The following is a 22,709-nucleotide window of genomic DNA, read 5'->3' as shown; positions in this document are numbered from 1 at the left end:
ATAAAAGGCTTGGAAATTTCTCTTATAAAATTAGCAACACACACACACTCTCACACAGAGAGAGGGAGAGATTATAATGGATTGTGGAAAGTTTGTTCAAGAATTCAGGCTTGAGTATATGAGTATTTTATGTAATTTTAAAATTTGTTGTAAGATTAATTGAAGAATGAAGGCTGATGAGATAAATTAAGGAGATTGTAAAATATTATTCTGTTTAAAAAATATTGATTTGTGTTGTCCTGACTGTAGTAAATGGTTAAGCTTTAATTACAGGATAGCGTCTCCAAATTAAAAAGAAATAAATGCTTGTTAGAATGTAAATCATCAATTCACAACATGTTTTCCCCAAAAGTTGCACATCCCTGCACGGTAGTATGAAACGTGGTTCAATCATTTCTCAATAAAAAGTTAAATTCCGTTGCCGGGAATCGAACCCGGGTCTTTCGGGTGAGAGCCGAATATCCTAACCGACTAGACTACAACGGATTTGCTGTGGACTCCCAAATTAGATAAATTATATTAAAAGCCTGCTCTTCCCCCCCACAATGACCAGGAACCTCGAGTTCATCACCCGACTCAACGCTTATGGTCCTCACGGACAGCAAAGTTTGACTGATCGGAATCCTACTGTTCCCTTTAACAAAATTCAAAGTTATGAATCGCAGAAACACAAATTTGCCCAAATTTCATCATCTTCAGGACTTTATTTGGAGGATAAAATATCAACAGATGATTAAAATCCAGACAACCAATTCGTAACCATTTGTTTCCATTTAACTGAAAATATTAAGGTTATTTTGAATCGCAGATCAACAACAAATGACACAAACTATACTATGGGTTCCTTAAAAGGAGGAAAAGAAAATTACGGTTCATACGTCGGTCAAGATTAATGAAGATACAATCACCACATATGCAAGAAAAAAGAAAATAGCAATCTGAACGAAGAATTTTGGATTTTCTCTCATGTTTGGAGATGTAACTGCCCTGCAAAGCATAAAACCATTCATTTTACTAACACCTCACGAAATTACTGTTTGGTAAGCAAAACAAAGGAAGTGAAAATCTAATTCAAAGGTGGGAAGAAATTCTTTACTATGCTGCAAGAAGAAATTACCTAGCTATGCGCTGAGAAAGTCGGTGAAAAGGCAAACTTTGGATGAAGACAATGCCTGGTCCTGTTACAACTGCCGTCACTAAATTGTCACCCTGCAATTTCACCATAGTTGTAAACATAAGGGTCTGAAAAACAACGATGTATACACAAAATCATGAATGTAGGACCCTCAAAAGACAAGTGGCTCCAATGAACAGGACTTTGGAATGTCTTATAAAGCTGGAATAAGCTGCACTCATCTTCAAAGTCCTTACACAAAACTAAATATTTGTTCCTTTAAAAGCAGCCACAATTGTTACGGGACTCCACACACATAGCTCACAATGTCCTACAAACACTAGACTCACTGTTCAGCCAACAATCTCATCAGAATTAAATGGTTTCAATCCACAAGTACCAAGAATCTTTAACAAGGTCAACAGAGACAAGGAAACTTAGTAATAGGAGCAACTTACGCCAAAGACCGCCCTTCGAATGGGTCCATTGTATTTGATTTGGACATTGACTGAGGAAGTAACAGCAACAATGCAAGACACATCAACAGTAATTACCTCACCCACCTCCAGATTTTTCTGCACAACTAGCAAATTGGAAACAGATAATGCTTCTATGATTAGTCTAAATGGTAATAAATCCAGGAATGTTAGCAAATTATATAGCAGAAGTGGCAACCTATAATCAAAGAGTACACTATTATAGAATTAAACAGTTAGAAGGAGAAGTATGATAGAGGGGAACAAAAAATCTCTTATTTGGCCAAGAAATGAGCTTGGAGAAACAAATTTAGTGATTGAGTTATAAATACACAGAGCCAGGTACACAAGCATTGCCTAGAACCAAGTGGCCAATACATATTCCTGGCAAGGAAATGCTTAAAACCTGATTTATGTTCAGTTTCAATTCATTCTTGGCCATGAAAAATTTATCTTCAAGTGTAAACGCAAAAGACACATACCAGATCCCCCAGCAAGAATGAATGCAAGCCCCTGGCCAGTTAGCTTCTGTCTCAGAAATCCCTACAATCCCATTAAAGTAAACTAATATATATTAAGCCTTGAAAGTAGAAAATAAAAGGGAGAAAATTGAAATCGGCAAAACAATTTGCTTAGAGGAGCAGAGAAGGCAATCAAATAGCTCACACATGGCATGTGAACACACACACACACACACACACACAGAGGAAAACTGACAGTTATTCTCGACTTACCTCTATACCACCAATGACATTGCGTACCCTCTGATCAAGAGTATTACTAACTTTCACATCATTGACGGAGCACAAAAATGCATCTGGCTATAAACAATTTAACAAAATCAGATAAAAGTCCGGCTAGTGAAATAAGAAAAAGGTAATATTCTACCACAAAAATAAATTCTAAACAATGCGGCAGCAGGCAGCTACAAGATATCCAAATTTAGTAACAACAACTAGAAGAATACTAAATAAACTCTTAGTCGAACAGGGAAACAACTAAAGTGAACAAGTTGGGTATACCTGACATAAAAGCTCTCCACCAAACATAGCTAAATCAATCTGTAAAATGAAAGGGAATCAAACAAAAACCATATGCTATAGTTAGTCTTATCAAACACCATTTCAGGAGCATGGGTTAAGTTCACATATGCAGGAAATGTAAAAATTGCAGAAATTCGGCATGATGTAAAGTACAAACCGGGAGAATCCTTGCAAGAGAAGGTGCAGCAATGCCAACAAATCCATCACTTGGACCAGGATTGCGAAGAACTACACTAGTGATGGTCTTGCCAAAAAGCCATTGCCACATACCTACTTCATTTTCAGGGATGTAAATGTTCTCCATTTCCATTGACCCAGACATGAAGCACATGGAACCTGAAATTTATTCGTCTCTCAGTTCAACCAGTCATCACTGTATAACTGAAGAAGACAAGTCTTACAATTCAAAATTCATAAATTGAACTGCATGTATCATGGACATGGCCTTTGGCAACATTGTCTATTTTATGAAGCAATCCCCATGTCTTTACTTCAACATTATGGCAAAATCCTCATGCCAAGCGGCAAGCACGTAAATATCCATTGCAAGAAGTCCCTATTACAAGGGTCCAATGGCAAACTAATTTCCAGTCAAGCAACATTTTCAAGGAGTGTTAAGTAAATTTTCCTAGCCAGTGAAGGTAACTTATACCAAATAATGAATAACAGACTGAAGCCAGGAGGATGATGGTGCATACCCAACTAGCAAAAGGGTGTAAAGGCAAGACAAGATGAGACGACCCAGAGACATAAAATGGAAGAGCATTGATCAAGCATAAAGCAGATCACTGCGTCAAAAAAATTAATGTATGTGTAATGGACAGACCAAAATGCTGACTTCGGAAGACAGGTGTATGACTATTGACTGTGATTACATTACATATGAACATTGCAAAGAGATAAGCTACATGATCCAAAATCTGTCCTGTACATGTATTTCACTATCCAACAAGAATAAAATGATATAAGAAACCCAATGCCAGCAAACTTACCAGGCCGAGCAACAACCTTTTCTTGTGGCTTCAACATTATCTGTCAATGCAAGACCAATATAAGAAAAATGTATTTGAGTAGCAGATAAAAAAGTAAGGAACAAGAGAAGGAATCAGTAAAATAAACGAAAGAAAACATGAAATATTCTGAGAGGTTATCATAAGTACCTGAACAACCTGAGCTTCACCACCCAAAATCTGAAATGGTATTACTGCATCTTGTGGACTCTGCAGTAAAATATAGCTCATAAATTACTCCGCGTTTAGAATATCAACAAAACCGACAAAACTTCAATTATTCCTCTAACCAGGGATATGTAAGCATAGAAGCTCCATGGATTGAACCATAATCATACAAGGAACAAAAATGAACTTAGCCTAAGGACAACAACTAAAATCCATTATAACATACAGCAAGCAGCCTAAATATTACATAGGTGAATCAAGAATAGATTATTTGTAACTTCCAATTAGCTTTAAAGATTTGTTTGTAATTGCCTAGATACATAAAACAATTAACAAACGTTAGAAATATGCCAAAATGCAACAATATGTACACAAACCTAAAATGTCCATTAACTAGTGCACGAAAACTAAACCCTAGCTGAAAAACTAGCAGCCACGATCTTCAATTTCGCGGGTAAAGCAAAATGGATCAAACGCCAAAGTAATTTGAGACGGCAATTCTGACAAAATATCCAATAACGCCTCTTTAATTCAATCAATGCCCGTTTTAGTCACGAACATTAAGTAAATAGAACTCAATTTCTCAGCAAACAAACAGAAATTGACGAAATATTTTTTTTAAAAACAATTAAACATAATTGTGAAGAGAGCGAGTACCTGGTAAACGTAAGGTTGAAAAGGCGTCGAGAAAAACGGTGCAGCCATAACGAGAGACGCAGAGGATTGTAGCTTTTGAAGGAACCGAGAAGGAAGAAACGACGTCGTTCGACTTCAAGGATCGTCAATTCGCCATTGAGATCTCGGACACTCACGTTGATGTATTCATTTATTTGATCAGATCAAAAACATTGATTTTCATAAACGTTAATTCTTCTTTTCGTTATACGTTTTCTTACCTGTGGTTTATGAAGTGGAGAAAGATTGAATAAAGAAGATCTAATCTCAGTGACTGAAATGACCCTAACAAATGATGATTTCTCAGAGGGTTTCACTGGACTGGTATTCTTTTAGAATGACTCTTCTAGTCAATTCGGGTTTAAATTCTGGGTTCTGGTTTTTGTATACTTATTTGCCGTGTGATATTGGGAGAAGATTACATGTGGCATTTGTAGGACGTGGCATTATACTATTGGTAAACATGACAAATGTGGACGTGTTCGGCTCATATCAGTCGTCAATGCTAGTTTTCGTTTTCGTAGTTCATAGCTGGAGCATCTTACAAAGCGGGCTCTAACAAAGGCATTGTTTAGATTTTGAGTAGTGATATTTTGTCCCCTCAAATTATTTTATTAATATCCTACTTTTGAATGTATCTTATTATTTTTGAAATTATTTTTATTAAAATTAAAAATATTTTATTTTATTTTATTCTCTCTATCATAACTATTACTCCCGTTACTTTATTTATGGTATCTTCACTATCATCATCAAATCACCACCATCTATTTTCATATCTATCCGAATCTACCATCTCCACTAATATATGGTGAGTTTTAATATTGAGTTTTATTAAACTTTATGAACAAGTGATATATTTCATTGTTATTGATGGTATTAGTTTTGTTTTCGTGTGATAATATATAATTTTGCTTAATTTTAATTTAGAAATAAATTATTAGTTAATATTTGATTTAAATTGTGAATCAAATAAAAAACTAGAGCGACGTGAGAAATGAGAAGTTAATATATTAAGAATTTAAGAAAAAAATTTAATTTCAATTATATTTTATTAAAAAATAATTATAATAAATAAATAATATTAATTTAAAATTTAAGATCGGTAAAATAAGATTGGTCAAAATATGCTATTAGATTTTAGAAGTCGTTGCTGACATGCCTAACTTCGAGCTTAGATGAAATAAAAATAATACATTGTTTTATTAATATTCTACTTTACATCTGTTTAATTGGATCCGTTCGAAAAGTTTTTTTTATTTTTCTTCCTTCCTTCCTTAACCACCGCACAATTGTAGCCACTGAACATGATCTCCCCCACATGCATTAAGTTTTACTTTGGCTAGAGCGCGACTAAAAAGTTGTACTATCTTGAGGGTTAGGGTCCTTAAATTAAGGGCTCGGGTTTTTCAAATCTAAATTTAGGTCCAGGCTCAAGTTATTGAGAATAACGTAGTGTTTATTTTCTGGAGTTGGAGTGTGGAGTGTAGATTCCTCCCACTCCAGTGTTTATTTACTTTAAAAAAGGGGGGAGTGGGAGTGAGAATCCATGGGTCCCATTCAATTTTAGAGTGGGGAGTGGGATTCCCACTCCCATGGGAGGAGGTGGGAGTGGGAATCCACTCCCCCTTCTTCTCATTTTATCCCTATAATTAAATAAATAATATAATATTTAATAAAATAAATAATATTATATTTATTAAAAATAATAATTATATCATATTTATTTTATTAAAATTTAATAAAATAAAAATAAATAAATATTATATTTAAATTAATAATATTAAAAATTAATTTTAATAAATATTAATTATTTATTCAATTAATAATAATAAATATTTTATTCTAAAAAAATATTAATTTTGTACTATCTTATCAATAATAATATTTCATTTGTGTTGCTATTATTAATAATTTAAATTAAAATTAATAAAAAATTATGATTTACATAATTAAGAATATTAGTAATTATTATTAATTTAGAAATATAATAAAATATTTATTTTATTTTCCAAATATTTTTTATTAATTTTTTAATTATAAATTATAATTCTGTACATAAGGATAAAATTATAATTTAAAACAATTTACTCCCAATCCAAGACAAAGTAAACAAATAATTAGGATTCTGATTGACAATCCATACTTTCATTTAGTCTAAGTAAACACCCTACTCCCACTCCCACTCCACACTCCTAATCCAAGGATTCCCACTCCTCAGGATTCCCACTCCAATCCAAAAAGTAAACGCAGCATAAGTGTAGACCTTTTAAAAGTCCATTCAAATTTAAACAGACCAAATCAAGAGCATTGAGTTTCGACCTTCATTAATTTTGAAAGAGTGATAATACAGTCACAAACTTTTATATAAATTTATTTTGTACAAATTAATGTGGCATTAATTCATTAGTTGAATGAAAATACAAAATAATGAAAATAAATCATGTGGGCCAAGAGATATTTAATTCAATAAATTTTATCATGCCAGATCAGTTTGTACAAGAGTTTGTGATTATATCATTACTTATTCTGAAATAAATTTTTAATAAAGTAAAAAAATTAAATTAAAGATAATTATTTAATACATAATAGAATAAAAATTTAATACACAAAATATTAATAATACAACATAATAAATCACAAATACTAATATTAAAAAAATATATTAATATAATATTTTGAGTTTTTTATTTGATATATTTTTTATTTATATGATAAAAAGCCCTGGTTTGATATTAGTAACACAAAATAATAAATTGCAAACATTAATACAAAAAAATTAATCTAATATTTTGATTTTTAATTTAATATATTTTTATATTTATAAATTAAAAGATTATAATCCAGGTCTAATCTATGCAGGCTTCCTATTTCTCAACCCATATCTAAGTCTAATTCATATGGGTGGAGCCTGTCCGGACTTTTTGGTTAACCCCATTATTCATTAAGGCCTTGTTTGGTTGAAGTACAAAAAGATGGGATTGGATAATTTCATTCTAAAGTTATCCTAATACAATGTTGGAAAATGCTAAGGAGCGAGAGGAACGAGAGAATAACGAGAGAAATGGCATTCTCTCCTGCCGTTTCGCTTCTCGTTCCTCTCACTACATAAAACATTAAAATAATAAAAGAATGAATAAAGAAAGATTGATTTATCGCTTCGTGCAGAGGGAAATCTTATCAAGTTATTTCCAGCCCTCGCTTTCCTCTCTCCCTCACGCTTCCGGCTTGCCTCACCAGCTTCTCTCTCCCTCACGGCTTCCAGCGTGCCTCACCAGCTTCTCTCTCCCTCATGCTTCCAGCGTTATGACGAGATGGCTGAGATTTCTAGGGGGATTGAGAAGCAAAAGACAAAATTGGACTCACTGAGGTGGCAAACACAGCAAGGGATATCGAGTATCGCTTTTCAAAGATTGAGAGTGGATGCTGAGCAACTTAGTAAAGCTAGGGAATTTGGGTTGAAGAAAGCGGGCATGCATAGCAAACTGCTGTGATTTTTTTTTTTTTGTAAATTACCACATTAAAGCCAGTATCCTTTGTATTAAATTCGCAATAAACCATTTGGCTGATGTATTTCTGGTTTATTAGTATTGGAAAGATGACTTTTTGTTTTGCTTGATGAATTTGCTGTGACTTTGGAGGTTAGCATTATGCAGTTTATTTATCATTAATTTGGTTTTCCTGTTTGGTTGTTGTACTTTTTTACCCATCAATATTCAAGTATTTATGTTGAATAGCTAACCTGAGTTTTGCTAGAAATTAAGTTATGGCCTTGCATATTGTTGAAAGGTGAAAATATAAACTCTTTAGAGGGCAAAGGTGAAATTATAATTCACTTAATCCGGTTTCGGTAATTTGTATTTAACTTTCAAGATTAGTTTCTCTGGGGTTTTAATTCTCGCAACTTCACAACTCATCATTTATTGGTTGGCACTTTTGGTAGTACATTAAAAACATATTTTTAATCAATAATTGAAGAAGTTCTAAAATCCAATATTATTTTGTAAAATTAAATGTAATTTTGTGATCTGAAACCTTTGCTGAAGGAATTTTATTGGTTGTTGTCTATGCACAAAATAATTACTATTTAATAAACATTTTGTTATAGAAAATTGCTTAATTCACTTATGCATAAAAATGAACCGTGAGGGAGAGAGATGATCGGCCAAGCTTAAGCAATAGATCGGCCAAGCTTAAGGAATGTGCATAGAACCGTAAATTTTATGCACAAAATAATTTTATTGGTTGTTGTCTATGCACAAAATAATTAACATTTATATTCAGTTTCATAAAAATTAAATTTACAAAACTTCTAAAACAAATAGTATTGAAATAAAACAAAATTCATAATATAACCCACAACAAAATTCACAACATAAACACCAAATAAAATAAAATTCATAACATAACCCGCAACAAAATTTACATTGCTTAAATTCCATAAACTTACATTCCAACGAGACCCACTAAAATTTCTAAAACAAATAGTTTTGAAATAAATTTTGCATACCATAACATAACCCGCAACAAAATTCACAACATAAACACCAAAGTTGAAATAAAACAAAATTCATAACATAACCCGCAACAAAATTTACATTGCTTAAATTCCAACGAGACCCAGCAACAACACCCAAAAAAAATAAACTTAAATTCCACAATACGCTTAAATTCCACGCCAGATCTTTCACATAACAGAAATTTAAAACAAAAAGAACTTAATGTTTGCCGAGAGAGCCGAGAGAGGGGGAGAGGGAGGAGGCCGTGATCGGTTGCTGGCTGGAGAGGGAGGAGGTCGTGAATAGTTGCTCGGGCTGGAGAGGGAGGCCGTGATTTGCGTGAGAGAGGAAAGTGAAGAGTGAAGCCTGCGTGAGAGAGAGAGAGGAAAATGAAAGCTAAGGAAGAGGAAAGTAAAAGTGAAGCTTGAAAGTAAAGCCTACGTGAGAATTGAGGAAAGTGAAAGTGAAAGAGAGAGGAAACTGAAAGGTGGGGAAAGTGAAAGCTGGATTTCACGTCATTTTTTTATTCATTTTTTGTATTTTTTTAATGTTTAATGAGTGAGAGGAACGACAGGAGAAACAGCAGGAGAGAATATCGTTTCTGTCGTCCTTCTCTCGTTCCTCTCGATACCTAGCAGCACTCTACAATGTTTGGCACCCAAAATTAATTGTAGTACAAAATTGGTGGAGCCCACCATTTAATCCAACACTGTGTCAAAATCTTATAACGAGGGGGCTTGTGGGATAACCTCCTGGCACTTGGGTGATGACTTTGGGTGATGACTTTTGCTGGCACTCTTTGTTTTGTAAATTCATTTGGATGATGACTTTTGTTTTTTTGGTATGTCATCATCCAATGATAGTATATATGTCATACACTCTTTTGATATTAATGATATGTAATATTTTCTTCTATACAACTAGTGACATTTGGTAATTTTTTTTTTTTCGTTTATGGACCGGTATTCTTATTAAGTTTATAATGATATTATTTTGTAAAATATAAAAAAATAAGGGAAGATTTTGCTTTTTTTATATAAATTTACCAATAATTATTTATTTAAGTTAGATTAAATTCCATGTCATTTTAAAATAAATCTAAAATAATTTTGATAAATTAATAAATAAGACATATTATTAGTTACTAACCAATCCCATGGCATACCAAACACAAGATATGTTATTAATAATCCAATCCAACATTGCACCAAATACAATATAGTATTATATATAATTCAATGTTATCTAATATAATCCTATCTTATCTAATTCGGTCCAATCCAATCTGACATACCAAACGAGGCCTAAGGGTCTTGTTTTTATTTCCATTTTGGGAGGCTAGATGTAAGAATGCAGCTATTAGGACCCCTCAAAAAAGCTTTTAAAACCCCTTTCCCTAACACACCCCATTAAAACATTAATAAAAAAAGTTTACACAATTTTGTAACATTCCACTTATTCCCAAAGTAACCCTAAATAGTAAAAAAGAAAAAAAAAAGTTATTTATAAGCCCGAGTAATGGCTGTATAGATTTCTTTTGAATTGGTATCTGCCTGGGTTTGTTGATTTGCAATATTTCACGAGTTGCTGGTTTGCCGAAATTTTAAGGACATTGGTGGGGGTTTGTTGGTTTGCTCAAAAAAGCAAGCAAAGAAATTCGACAGTGGTTTGTTTTGATTAAAATAGCTATTGGGTTTATTTAAAGAGGTTGACGTTCTGCTTGTTGATTCGTGAAGGATTAGTAAATAAATTAGCTCCTGCTTTATAAAAGAATTTTGGTTTGGGGTAGAACTCATATAATTACTCATAGTAATTATTGAGTTTGTCAGCTCAATAGTAACTGCAACTGCACAAGAATTACTTTATTAAATCTTCTTGGCCATAAAACTCATTGCGGGATTCGAAAAAGTCTCAACTTGTATTGTTTTCCATATCGTAAATAGATTTTAATTGAAATTTTGAACATATAATTGCATATGGTTGCAAAGAGTTTTTGTTGAAATCAAGTTAACGAGAAAGTTTTATCAAATACATATATTTTTCATGTAATTTTAGTTGTGGGTAAAAATATAAATAATAATAGGGGTTTTAATAAATTTAAAAAAAAAATATTCCAATAGTTCAAGTCTAGATGTAATACATGTTTGGTGGGCTAAATTCAAAAAATATGAATTATAAAACAAATAATTTAAATTCACTTTTATGGTTATAAAACCAAGAACATGTTTAACACATTCTCAATAAATTGACAATTAAATTACAAAATAAATTATAAAACAAAATTCAAGCAATTTGCCTTGTCTCTTTTAAAATCCTAGCTTTTTATCCCGATCTAACCCTCACAGTTCTCTCTCTCTGTAGTGTTGTTACCCTTGTTCTTCAATCAAAATTCACCGTCACAGATCTCCCTTTCCATGCCCAAAATGGACTGCTGTTTCGTCTCTGCTACTTCGACAATCCGCCTTATTATTTTTTTTTTCTATCTTAATTGTAGATAAAAACAACTTTTAGTTTTTTTCAGAGCTTCCATTATTTTCAAAAAGATCAACGAACTTTTTTGTTTAATAAATGGTTGAATGGGTAACTTCTAGAGAATTGATTTTTCAAATTTACGATTAAGTAACAACGCATACAGATTGGAGACCGGCATTTGCCATATTGTAGCTAATTGTTTATATATATCCTTGTCCTTCAGAAAACTTAGAGGTGGCAAAAATACCCGCTCGGTCTGGACCCGGATCGTACCCGGGCATTGCGGGCCGGGTAATACTCGGCCCGGGTATGAAGCTGAGTCGGTATTGGGCATCACTTGATAAACCCGGAACCCGGATTTTATTTAAAAAATTATAAAATATATATTATTTTAAATATTTTATATTTATTTGACTTATTTATTATACATATATAAAGTTTTAAACACTTAAAGTTTATATTTTCATGTCAAATTTTATTGAAATAAATTTAAAATTTATAAAATTACTAAAAAATAAAAAATATATACACATAAAATATTAAAAAATATAAAATTCGGGTACCCAAATTAAAATCCGGCCCGAACCTGAACCCGAACTGGTTGCATCCGGGCAGGGTCCGGTCATGGCAATACCCAGACCCGACCCGGGGTTTTGCCATCTCTAAGAAAACTCACTAGAACGGAGGATCTTGAACAATGCTAAACACACAGGACAGCTTTAATAATTTCATAAAATGCGGATGTGCCCATTGTTATTTTACATAATACCTGTGACGTTTTCACACGGCGACAGCGCAATATGACTTTTACCCACGGTGGCTTCAAATTTTCATAGGCAACGAACGATTCAGATAGTGTCGATTATTTATTTTTATATATTTATATTAAAATTGTCATACGAGCAAGCAAATATAATAAATATATAAAAATATTATTATTATCAAAATTAAAAAAAAAATAGTAAAGAATTAAAAAGAATACAAAAAGCATCATCATACTTGAATGACTTACCCGGAGCCGTTACCGTCTCACCGAATGCCGTCTCCTTGGCTTGCCCCATCTTTTCTTTCTATTTTTGATTTTGTTATTCCCTCACTCGGATTTCAACTTGTTAAGCTCCCTTGTTCAGAACTTCAGATCTGTTATCTATAATTAGCTTCAGTCTCGTCTCTTTGATTATTCTTATTCGTAAATATTTTTTTTCCCATTAATTCCTTCAACCTCATCTCGTGCTCAATCAAGGTACAATCCAACTTTCAACTTAATTCGTCAGCTCTTCTTTTACCAGTATTTACTCATTCATGTACAGTTATTTTGATCACTATGTTTTGCGTAAAATGTTGATTCTAATTTTCTTTGAAGTTTAATTGTTTTTATTTATTTATTTATTTACTTGATAATGTGGTGATTTACATTTCGTGCTGCGTTCCTTGAGGTCCACAGTTCTGATAGAAGCTCAAATTTTAGCTCCAAAATAACACTTGGAATTTAATCCAACTGTTTTTATTCTGGAAGTTTATTAACTCAATATAGGTGCCGCCAAAATAGGTAATTGTGTTTTAATTATTCATTAAAATCCTAAGAATTGATGGATGCTATCAAAATTCTGCACTTCAAAATATGCTGCATACCGAAATGTGATACCTATCTTTTGAACGTGGTTCCTCACACAATCTACAAAAGATTTTGTGAAGTAAGCTAAAGCCAGTGTGGAGCTAAACGTGTATTTTCATTTTGTTTTATTACATTTGGATCGAATAAATGGCAGTTTATGAGAAATTCATTAGTATTAAACTATTAATGCCAGCCTCTTTATATTTCTAGGCTTATGTATCTGGATTGGTAGGATGATGGACAGCTGATTATTGCACGGACCGCAACACATGCCTCTTGATATTGTGAATGTCATGATCGGTGTAACAAACTTTCTACTTCTTATCACTTAAAAATTTCGAGTCCAAGTGGTAGAGTTAAAAATGGCACGAGCAGCTTTATGGTTGGATGTTGGTGGTAATAGTTGAGGCAAACTCGATCTTTAGCATCTCAGTGGTGCCACATCATCTCTTTTTCTTGTGTTGAGGCTCAGATTGTTTGATATGTGGTCGTTTAACATTCAGATAATTTCCAGTGCGTGAATTGCTTCATATGCAGAAGAAACACAGGTCTAGGAATTCACAATGTAAGCATTCCCTACTAGTAAAAAATTAGTGCATATGGTTTCAGATTGTAAACTTAAATTGTTTAGCATGAAATGAATAAAGCTAGTAGGCTATCTTTCTTGCTTTTGAACATTTTCCCTTTCCTTTTCTTTCTGTGATAAATATGTGGGTTGTCCATGCTTATCTGCCTTAAATTAAACTTTTTTCTTTCATGTCAGGCTAGTATGTCTCTCTTGTTCTGGCACAGACCTGAAGAGGATTTACTGTTTTCTAATAATATAATTGAAGACTGTTGCTGTTTCTATCTGTTTATTTGAATATCACAGATTATTTAACTATGTATTAATTTTTGGCTTGAAGCCTTCAATCTAAAGCTGCCTATTACTGTTTGTGGACTTGAAGCTTTTCAGTGAGTTAAGTTTCAGGCCAAAAAGTTGTGTTTTTGGCTTGGTTTTCTTAGGCTTTAGAATCTTTGATTCCTATTACATCATTGGGATGACATGACGATTGGCACTTCTCTTTGCATCCTAACATCTCTGTTTGTATGATTGGTGAGGTTGAAATCTTCCACTCCAGAGAAATGATAATATTTCGTGACATGCAGCGTTATTCCTGATGAAAGAACTATTCCTGTGGTGTGTGCGGCTCAGAATGAATTCTAGAAAATTGATTTTTGCTGGGGCCATGACAACAGTTGCGGCTGCTCTTCTTCACTTGTGGTTTCTCTCCCATCCTTTAACAGTTTCTTCATATAATTCCTTGAACGGTTCTATGCGGCCTAGTCAGCTTAGTGAGACACTTCAGGAGCCAAGGATTTACAGAATTCAACACCTTCCAGCTAATTCCATCATTTCACAGAATTCTTCAATTGAAGTGATGCAATCAGTTCCTGTAGAGGGAAGAGCAGGAGATTCTAACGGTAAAAGATGGAAGACAGATGATAAGTCAAAGGTCATACCCACGCCTCCTCCTCCTCCTCCTAGATCACCAACCTTGTCTTTACAGGTAAAACTTTTTTCAGTTTCTTTTTGTTTTCTAGTTTATTATGATAAACCAGAGCTATGACCAGTAATATCCATGCTATGTCACCTAAAATTCAGAGATACATTTGGACGTTGACACCTATTGAAGCACTTTTGTTTGCTAAAAAGGAGATTGACCATGCTCCAATCATTACTGAAGATGCTGAACTGTATGTTCCTCTATTTCGGAATATTTCTGTCTTCAAAAGGTATAATTTATTAATTAGATCAGCCTTTTTTTTTTAAATTCATTATGTTTGTTTTTTTGTTTACAGTAGTTTCTGCTCTATGGAATGCTATGCCTTCTGATCTAAATATTCATGACTGGATTAGAAATAAAGATAAATTTTGCTATCGAGCTTGCGTTTAACAGTTATCATAGTTTCAAATGAGAGTATTATGCCCTATAATTTTACGGTGTTAGGATGCAGGATTGGTAATTTTTTTTTTCATGAGAAACTCAAAAATGTATTAAAGGTGAAGAAGATGCAGGATTGGTAATTAAGGACAAATTTCCTTTGGCCATGACAGAGGAATTATCAGAAAGAAGGCAGACTTTTTCATTTGTTATAAAATATCAGAGGGGGGTTCCTGTGGCATCTCGGCTTAAACTTCATGTTGCCATCATATATTTATGCAATCGTCTGGAACAACTATTGTGGATTGAGATGGGTATTTTCAGAGAAACTTAATCATAAAGGAAAACAACATTCTCTAGGAATTGTGTTACCATTCAAGATCTTTTAAGATTATTGAATATTCACCTATTTACCAATAAGTGGTTTCCGATATTTAGCAGTTTGGAGCTAGCCTAAATCAGTAATGTTTTGTAGGTGGGATCATAATGAACAGCACCCTGATTGAAGTTTTGTTTCAACAGCATAAATTGGTTGGGCATCTGCAAAGAAGACATATTGATGTAATGGTTCGTAGGTGGGATCATAATGATGACTAAGACTCCAAAAGACACTAGGCAGAGAGATAGATCTTGATTACTAAGGATTGGATGAACCTGCATTGCAAATAGTTTTCCAGCATATGTTCCATTTAGAAATAAAATAATTCCTGATCAGTACCTTTTGTTTGCCACAGAGGCTTAATTGTTGTTACTTCTTACAAAGTTTCTCAATGCCTTCTTTTCTTCTTCAGATGGAGAGTTCTCTTGTAAATTTTCCTAAGCAAATTCACTGGGCATTCAGTTCATATGTTTATCACTAAATCATTCTGGTGCCGCTGTTTTCCTTAACTTGAATAAATCTTAATATCTAAAACCATACTTTTGCCTTGATTTGCAGGAGCTATGAGTTGATGGAAATGACGCTTAGGGTATACATTTACAGTAATGGAAAGAGACCTATTTTTCATCATCCTTATCTTAGAGGTATTTACGCTTCTGAAGGATGGTTTATGAAGTTAATGAGAGGAAACAAGCACTTTGTTACAGAAGACCCAGAAAAGGCTCACTTATTTTATCTTCCGTACAGTGTACGCCAATTACAATTGGCTCTTTATGTGCCTAACTCACATAGTATGAAACCGTTGACAAATTTTTTGAGGGACTATGTGAACATGATTGCCGCAAAGTATCCCTTTTGGAATCGCACGCATGGGTCGGATCATTTTTTTGTTGCTTGCCATGATTGGGTAAATTATTCTGTTCTCCTTTCTGCATAGATATTTGAATCAGCCAAATTAATTTGATTAATGCTTAGTTACAAGAGAACTTCTGATTTCTGTCACTAAATATACATCCGTGGTTGAAAACTGGCTGAAATATTGAAACAAGCACAGTATGTCTAGTTGAAATTTGCATGTCATTAAAATGAGATAAGCATATCATCCCCAATGAAACATTGAAACCAAAATGCAGCCACTTCCAGAATGATGTAGGATGAGTTAGGCTTATCTAGGAGTTATTCTTGTTTTTCCTTTTTAAGCTGCATGAGGTTTTGTTCTTTATTTTTCCAAAAGTAATTTTCTTATTTTCCAAAAGTAGTTTTCTTATGTTGCATATGATTATGTATGTTTCTTATTATAAGAAGAATTCTGGTTTTCATATTCTTCTGTATAGGACCTAGGCCACTATCAATAAGGCTTTTCAGTTTTGAGTAGAACTTGGACGAAGACTTTGATAATTACTAATTATTGGGAAATGATCATGATATTGTCTCTTAATTTCCTCTATATCTTTCTCTCCTTTCTTTTCTCTTTATTGGTTCTCAATCAGAAAACTAATAGCAGGCATCATTTTCTTGATTTGATCAAATACCTTCATTTGGTTAAGAATGCAAGAGCCAAGAGCCATCTATTTCAGTAGACATTCATTTTCATTCGATACTGTATGTGCTTGTTATATTCCTTCCAATACACTGTTTTATCTGATTTTAAGTGATAGCAATGAAAAAAGCTTTCAGTTTCTGCATTTGAATTAAGTTTTTGGAAAGACAAGTTTGTGCTATGAGATGATTCCCATTCTCTATCAAGGCCTTCAACATTATTACAGTGTCATATATAAATTATATTTGGGTTTGATTTGAAGAATTTGTGGAATCTGAGCCGAATTGAATTAGCAACTTCTTTATTGAAATTCCTTCAAGGTCTTTCTGGCACATCCACATACATGCAGTTGGACACAAGCACATTTAACGCATTACTTTTTAGAGATAATAGCATTTGTTTTTTCAGAGAACAACCATTGGCATTAATAAAACTACTTGGCCAAATTCTCCTTTTTCATATCAAATTTTGATTTGACATGCCAATAGTAGCAATCATCAACTCCTGAGTAGCTTCAAGTGAGCATATCAGCAACATTGTGGAACATCTGAGGATATAAATTTATTCTGGTCAGTTTGAGTGCATTCGCTTTCTAATTTTTCTCTGTTCTAATTTAACATTTGCAGGGCCCTTACACGACGGTTGCACACACAGAACTTAAGGAAAATGCCATAAAAGTTCTATGCAATGCTGACCTATCCGAAGGCATTTTCGTGGCTGGTAAAGATGTTTCCCTGCCGGAAACCACGATAAAGTTTCCCAAGAAACCTCAAAGGCATATAGGTGGTGGAAATAGAGTATCTCAGCGTCCAATCCTTGCCTTCTTTGCTGGATATATGCATGGCAGGGTCCGACCTATACTTCTTAAGTATTGGAAAGATGATGAGGACATGAAAATTTATCGTCGTCTGCCTCATCTTGTGTCTAAAGAGATGTCATATATTCAACACATGAAATCAAGTAGGTATTGTATATGTCCAATGGGGTATGAAGTTAACAGTCCTCGGATTGTAGAGGCCATATATTATGAATGTGTTCCAGTCATTATTGCAGATAATTTTGTTCTACCTTTCAGCGAAGTATTGGATTGGAGTGCATTCTCTGTGGTGATACCGGAGAAGGATATTCCCAAACTAAAGGAGATTCTCCTGGCAATCCCGCTGAGAAAATATCTTGAGATGCAAGTTAATGTAAAGATGGTTCAAAAGCATTTTGTTTGGCACCCTGTGCCAATCAAATATGATTTGTTTCACATGGTGCTGCACTCAATTTGGTTTAATAGATTGAACCAGATTCAGGATCCCCAATCACAGTAAATCTTGTTGGTTTACTTAAGAGTGGATATTATTACATAGTACTTTATATAGGTACCATTGAAAAGCTGAAATGAATGAAAATTAATCAAAAGCATAGTAATTGTGATTGTTGTGGGAAACCACAAAATTTGTCGCCTCAGTGATGGTTTGGTGCTTTAGCATCCATGTGCTTGGTACCGACGGCAGGAACAGAGCTATGAAAAAAATGGTGATGCCGGAATATGCATTCATGACCCAGGTACAATGTAATAAATAGATTGCATTTACAATTATGTGAGTCTTCTTTTAATGCATTGATTATTTCTTAAATGGGAGATGATCCAACTGGTCAGCTTGTTCATGATTTGTTTCCCAGTAGTTTTTGGTCACCATTCGTATTGACCCCGCATCTTGATACTGAGAAATCTGGCAATCACTGCACTTGAACATTATATAGTATTTTTTTACAAATTCATTTGTGGTTAAATGTACAGTTTCAGTTGTGCCTTTGTTCCATGATGAAATTGGGGATTACTATAATTGACTGTACCTTTGTCTCTAATTGCCATTGTACTTCCATTAAACCCCGTGTTGTGTTAACAAGAAAAAAATTAGTCATTTTCTATTAAATGGCATCATGTATTATGGACAAGTCTATTAAATATTTAGACATACAGTACATGCATTTTTTTCCTGCATAATATTGTTGTCCCATTCATTGACGATTACAATCTTGGTGTTTTCTTTTCAGTTTATGGATCACAACGGCACAGCCTTTGTATTTTCACATAACAATCAATGCAGGTGATTTTTTTTAACGTATTTTTTTTAGTGTATTTTTACTGTACACTTGTGTAGGGAACGTAACAAGATACCTTTGTATGCGTTGATTCTTAGACTTTACATGTGAGTAGTAGCAATTAGAGAGATGTTAAGGCACAACCTTTGTGTGCGTTGATTCTTAGACTTTACATGTGAGTAGTAGCAATTAGAGAGATGTTAAGGCACAATCTGCTGTTATGGATTCTACGGCTATATTTGATGTTTTGGTTCAGAGAAAGAGGTATGAGAACTTAAACCGGCTACACACTAATTCCTGCACACCATCGACTTTATTTATCCCAACATCAAACATGCGTTAAATATTTATTTGGTATGACTTATCTAATTATCATAAATATTTATTTAATATCACAAATTCTTATCGAAATTTTTGTAATTGTGTGGTTATTTTTTCATTAGAACTTTTGAAGATTTTTTTTGGAGCGTTAAATAAAATAAAGAATCTACGATGTTGTGGAACGGACTAGTCGTAAAAATATTTACGTCAATTTGCCAGTACTCGGTCGGTAACATTAACGCTCGCGAACGGAGAAAGGCTGACACTATGAAGTTGTTTGAAGCGGCAATGAAGCTCACATTTTCTTATATTTCTTTCTACCTTTTCTGCTACAAAGTACTTAGTTTAATTTTTTTTTTTTCAAAATTTTCTCTAGTCATTCATTGTTCGGGTTATTGTTCAAACAAACTCCAATATTTTTGTTCAAAAAATTAAAATATCTCTGACTCGGGCTGACTGTGTACTAATAAATGGAACAGGCAGCAACAGGGTGTCTAAAATTAGGCTAATGTGAAGTTATATGTATGTAATTTATAATCCTCTTACATGAATAATTAGTGGGTCTCTCACATGAATAGTCAGTGGACCCATAAGAGGATCCCTAAAATTATTGAGCAATAATAAAAGTGATCTCTTTGAAGGAGAAAACATTTATGGACAAAGTGCTCATCTCTGTTGATCAGTGAGCCAAAGATGATCATCATCCAGTTGAAGAAATTTATTTACCCAGTCCAAACCACAGAGCCCCTCAGTAGAAAAATCGAAATCAAGATTGACTTCCGAGTTTGCAATTTGCCTGCCACCCTCATCATTTACGGGAGCAATCTCCGAGGTGTTTTCAGGAACTGTTAGTCGTGTAGTTGCAGGCTGCTGAGGCTGCTGCGGTGTTTTCTGCTTGTGATTTATTTTCTTGCTCAAATGAGAATTCCAGTAGTTCTTAATTTCATTATCTGTTCGTCCTGGAAGTCTCCCCGCAATCAAAGACCATCTGTTTGCAGAAACAACGTCAATCAATCACCGTACCCTCCGCTTGCTTGCTTAATATTAATCTTAAAAATAAAAAAAAGGACGGTACCTGCTGCCCAGTAATTTATGGAGCCTGAGGATCAAGTCCTCTTCGTCGTCAGAAATGTTGCCTCGTTTGATATTCGGTCTCAAATAATTCAACCATCTCAATCTGCAACTCTTCCCACATCGATTCAAGCCTGCATAATTCATAGACAAATGAAACCAGCCAGCCCCGTTACAAAAAATTATTGATTCTTTCTCAGCTCCAAGCAAATTAAGGCTGGAAATGCCACTGCAAATGTAAATGTAACGAACCTGATTCAGTAGCAACATTTTTCCATCTTTTTGCACCGTGAATTTCGATATACTCGGTCAGCTTTCTATCTTCCTCAGCAGTCCAAGCTCCTCTGTTCACCACATTCTTACCAGACGCATCATTATTATTATTATTATTATTGCTCTTGGTGGGTGCCATATCGAGGGAAAATGCAAAGCACACAGGGAAAAAGCAAAAGTGATTGAGTGAGTGAGAGTGAGAGTGAGGGAGAAAATTGATTAGTGAGACACCCAATTGAAATTTAAGAGAGGGTCCTGTTCCTTAATAAATAGAGAGTTTATGTGGCTACGGGCATTGAAGCGTCAGCAGAATCTATGCGTCTACCCTTCTTGAGGGAAATGCCGAAGCAAATTAAATGGAACCCCCAAGCCTCCAACTACCAGTTAAAATTAGCGTGAATGTCAAGTTGAGATTAAATGACCAAATCGAATAAATTCTCATGCCCCATTTTGTATTAAGTTGCCGCGTTTCTTAATCATTCATGTGATGAGTTTGATTCTTTTGAGCAATATATAGCCAAAACTAGTCTCTTTCTTTCTTTCTTTGCCTCCCTGCAAGCTCTCAGACTTGCAATTTGGCAATTGTACAAAGGTTCATTGCTATTGGCTGCATTGTGTTTCCTTTGCCACAGAAAAAGAAATATTATACCATTCCTACAAGATTTTTTAAAAGAAAATTAATTATAAAATAAACAAAAAAAATTCACTACAAGGCATAAATTTTGTCTGTTGTGACTTTTATACTAAATTTTATGTCACTTTCAGTAAATATATCATTTTTCTTCCTTGGGCTTTTTTTTTTTTAATAATTTCATGGGAGGAATCTGTTTTTTGCAGGATCCATAATTTATACCAATCAGATTAAAAAGTCATAACTTACTTATATTTATTTTTAATTTATTTTGTGGTGACTGATCATTATAAATGACTATTTAGTATGGCAAAAAAATTCTCAGTTTTTTAATACTTAATTTTTATTTTTGTGTTGTTTAGTTGTAACTTGAGTTGAAAATTTGGGATTAAAAAAGCTCTTTTACCTCTACTGATAAAAGATAGAATTTTGAGCACTTTAAAAACTTTAAATTATTTAGATCTTATTTTATTTCACATTTTTCTTCCATTCTTCTTAACATAACTTTAAAAAACCTCTGCTTATTATTAATAAAAAAAAAAAACTTATTTAAAATGTAATACCCTGGTACCAAAGAGAGAGCATTTATTGTATCTTTATGAACAAAGGACTTATCTTTCGGGCTAAAGACTAGTGTTTGTGTAGCCCTAATAAATGGTAGGGGCCAATTCATTTCTATGAGAGTTAGGAATATTTGCACCCCTCCAAAATTCTCTTTCTTATTTTTTAATTATATTTTTAACCTAATACCAAAAATATCTTCTTCTTTTTTTAATTAAACATTCTTTGTGTTTTGTAAATCCTTCAAATTTTAATAATTTTCTCCCCCTTAAATCTTTTGTACAGTCTGGATATTTATATCTTTCTTTTCACAAAACTCAGAAATATTAGTTTTTCAAAAATAAAAATAAAAATAAATGAAAAATATTAATATTTTAAGTTCGTACAAAATCAATTGTATAGATGAGACTACAAAAGAAGAAAAGAGAGAAAGAAAACTAAAGCTTTTATTGTACAAGTAACATTGAAATTAATCGCTGGACCAACAAGTCAATGAAGCAAACCTATCAGTAGACTAGATTTGTAAACCTTAAAAAAAAAAAAAAAAAAAGTCATATATACATATATGTATGTATATAAAGTGTAATTGTAAAAGAAGTCATGGTTAGATGGTCTCAATATTTATTGGAAACCCACTCTTTATACTTTTTAATTGGTGCCATTATTTAGGACTCTAAAATAAAATTGTTATAGAACACAAAAATTCTTAACGAGAAGAAATTTTAATTCCCGATCACTTCCGGCAAACTACAGGTCCGATAACTACAAAAATTTATGATTGTATGTAGTGTCTCTATCTCAGTTCTAATCATTATTCCAACAAAAGCACTACTGTTCAGGAG

The 22,709-nt window shown here is 33.4% G+C and overlaps 3 protein-coding genes and 1 non-coding gene across 8 annotated transcripts; 1 reads left to right on the top strand and 3 right to left on the bottom strand.

The window, feature by feature from the left end:
* Positions 1-413: 413 nt before the first annotated feature.
* Positions 414-486, bottom strand: TRNAE-CUC. Its single transcript has one exon. It is a non-coding gene; the product is annotated as a tRNA-Glu (tRNA).
* A 247-nt stretch (positions 487-733) lies between these two features.
* LOC18045791 lies at positions 734-4,865 on the bottom strand. Its single transcript, XM_006440210.2, has 10 exons — positions 4,469-4,865; positions 3,794-3,853; positions 3,626-3,665; positions 2,791-2,969; positions 2,613-2,651; positions 2,325-2,411; positions 2,073-2,133; positions 1,573-1,697; positions 1,118-1,209; positions 734-987 (listed from the first exon to the last, which is right to left on the bottom strand). Exons 1-10 carry the CDS (start codon positions 4,514-4,516, stop codon positions 873-875), a joined length of 846 nt encoding a protein of 281 aa, XP_006440273.1. The 5' UTR covers positions 4,517-4,865; the 3' UTR covers positions 734-872.
* A 7,561-nt stretch (positions 4,866-12,426) lies between these two features.
* On the top strand, positions 12,427-19,725 carry LOC18045790 (probable glycosyltransferase At5g25310). 5 transcript variants are annotated; one of them, XM_024186902.1, is made up of 8 exons: positions 12,427-12,700; positions 13,283-13,637; positions 14,222-14,622; positions 14,718-14,848; positions 15,935-16,283; positions 17,543-18,470; positions 18,963-19,015; positions 19,454-19,725. In XM_024186902.1, the coding sequence occupies exons 2-6, from the start codon at positions 13,604-13,606 to the stop codon at positions 18,230-18,232; spliced, it is 1,605 nt and encodes a 534-aa protein (XP_024042670.1). In that variant the 5' UTR covers positions 12,427-12,700; positions 13,283-13,603; the 3' UTR covers positions 18,233-18,470; positions 18,963-19,015; positions 19,454-19,725. The 5 variants fall into 5 exon arrangements, with proteins under 5 accessions (XP_024042670.1, XP_024042671.1, XP_024042673.1 ...); XM_024186903.1 differs by lacking the exon at positions 19,454-19,725 and having other exon boundaries at positions 13,283-13,468; positions 13,576-13,637; positions 18,963-19,343; XM_024186905.1 differs by lacking the exon at positions 19,454-19,725 and having other exon boundaries at positions 13,576-13,637; positions 18,963-19,343.
* Positions 19,726-19,888: 163 nt separating this feature from the next.
* On the bottom strand, positions 19,889-20,908 carry LOC18045789 (transcription factor MYB114). Its single transcript, XM_006440208.2, has 3 exons — positions 20,655-20,908; positions 20,407-20,536; positions 19,889-20,319 (listed from the first exon to the last, which is right to left on the bottom strand). The coding sequence occupies exons 1-3, from the start codon at positions 20,812-20,814 to the stop codon at positions 19,998-20,000; spliced, it is 612 nt and encodes a 203-aa protein (XP_006440271.1). The 5' UTR covers positions 20,815-20,908; the 3' UTR covers positions 19,889-19,997.
* Between the last annotated feature and the right edge of the window lie 1,801 nt (positions 20,909-22,709).

The sequence above is a fragment of the Citrus clementina genome, unplaced genomic scaffold, assembly GCF_000493195.1.
Source record: "Citrus clementina cultivar Clemenules unplaced genomic scaffold, Citrus_clementina_v1.0 scaffold_3, whole genome shotgun sequence".
Classification (NCBI taxonomy): domain Eukaryota; kingdom Viridiplantae; phylum Streptophyta; class Magnoliopsida; order Sapindales; family Rutaceae; genus Citrus; species Citrus x clementina.
Note: the sequence above shows the minus strand (reverse complement) of the source record. Positions and strands in the feature narration are given on the sequence as shown.

Excerpts from the sequence above, each read along its gene's own strand:
- LOC18045791 (XM_006440210.2), bottom strand. The coding sequence starts at position 4,516 with ATGGCTGCACCGTTTTTCTCGACGCCTTTTCAACCTTACGTTTACCAG. Across the intron at positions 3,666-3,793 it reads GTGAAGCTCAGGTTGTTCAG|ATAATGTTGAAGCCACAAGA; the intron begins GTACTTATGATA and ends TTGCATTGACAG. Across the intron at positions 2,652-2,790 it reads CTCTTGCAAGGATTCTCCCG|ATTGATTTAGCTATGTTTGG; the intron begins GTTTGTACTTTA and ends TTCATTTTACAG.
- LOC18045790 (XM_024186902.1), top strand. The coding sequence starts at position 13,604 with ATGCAGAAGAAACACAGGTCTAGGAATTCACAAT. Across the intron at positions 14,623-14,717 it reads CACCAACCTTGTCTTTACAG|AGATACATTTGGACGTTGAC; the intron begins GTAAAACTTTTT and ends CCTAAAATTCAG. Across the intron at positions 14,849-15,934 it reads AATATTTCTGTCTTCAAAAG|GAGCTATGAGTTGATGGAAA; the intron begins GTATAATTTATT and ends CTTGATTTGCAG.
- LOC18045789 (XM_006440208.2), bottom strand. The coding sequence starts at position 20,814 with ATGGCACCCACCAAGAGCAATAATAATAATAATAATAATGATGCGTCT. Across the intron at positions 20,537-20,654 it reads AAATGTTGCTACTGAATCAG|GCTTGAATCGATGTGGGAAG; the intron begins GTTCGTTACATT and ends TGAATTATGCAG. Across the intron at positions 20,320-20,406 it reads CATAAATTACTGGGCAGCAG|ATGGTCTTTGATTGCGGGGA; the intron begins GTACCGTCCTTT and ends TTCTGCAAACAG.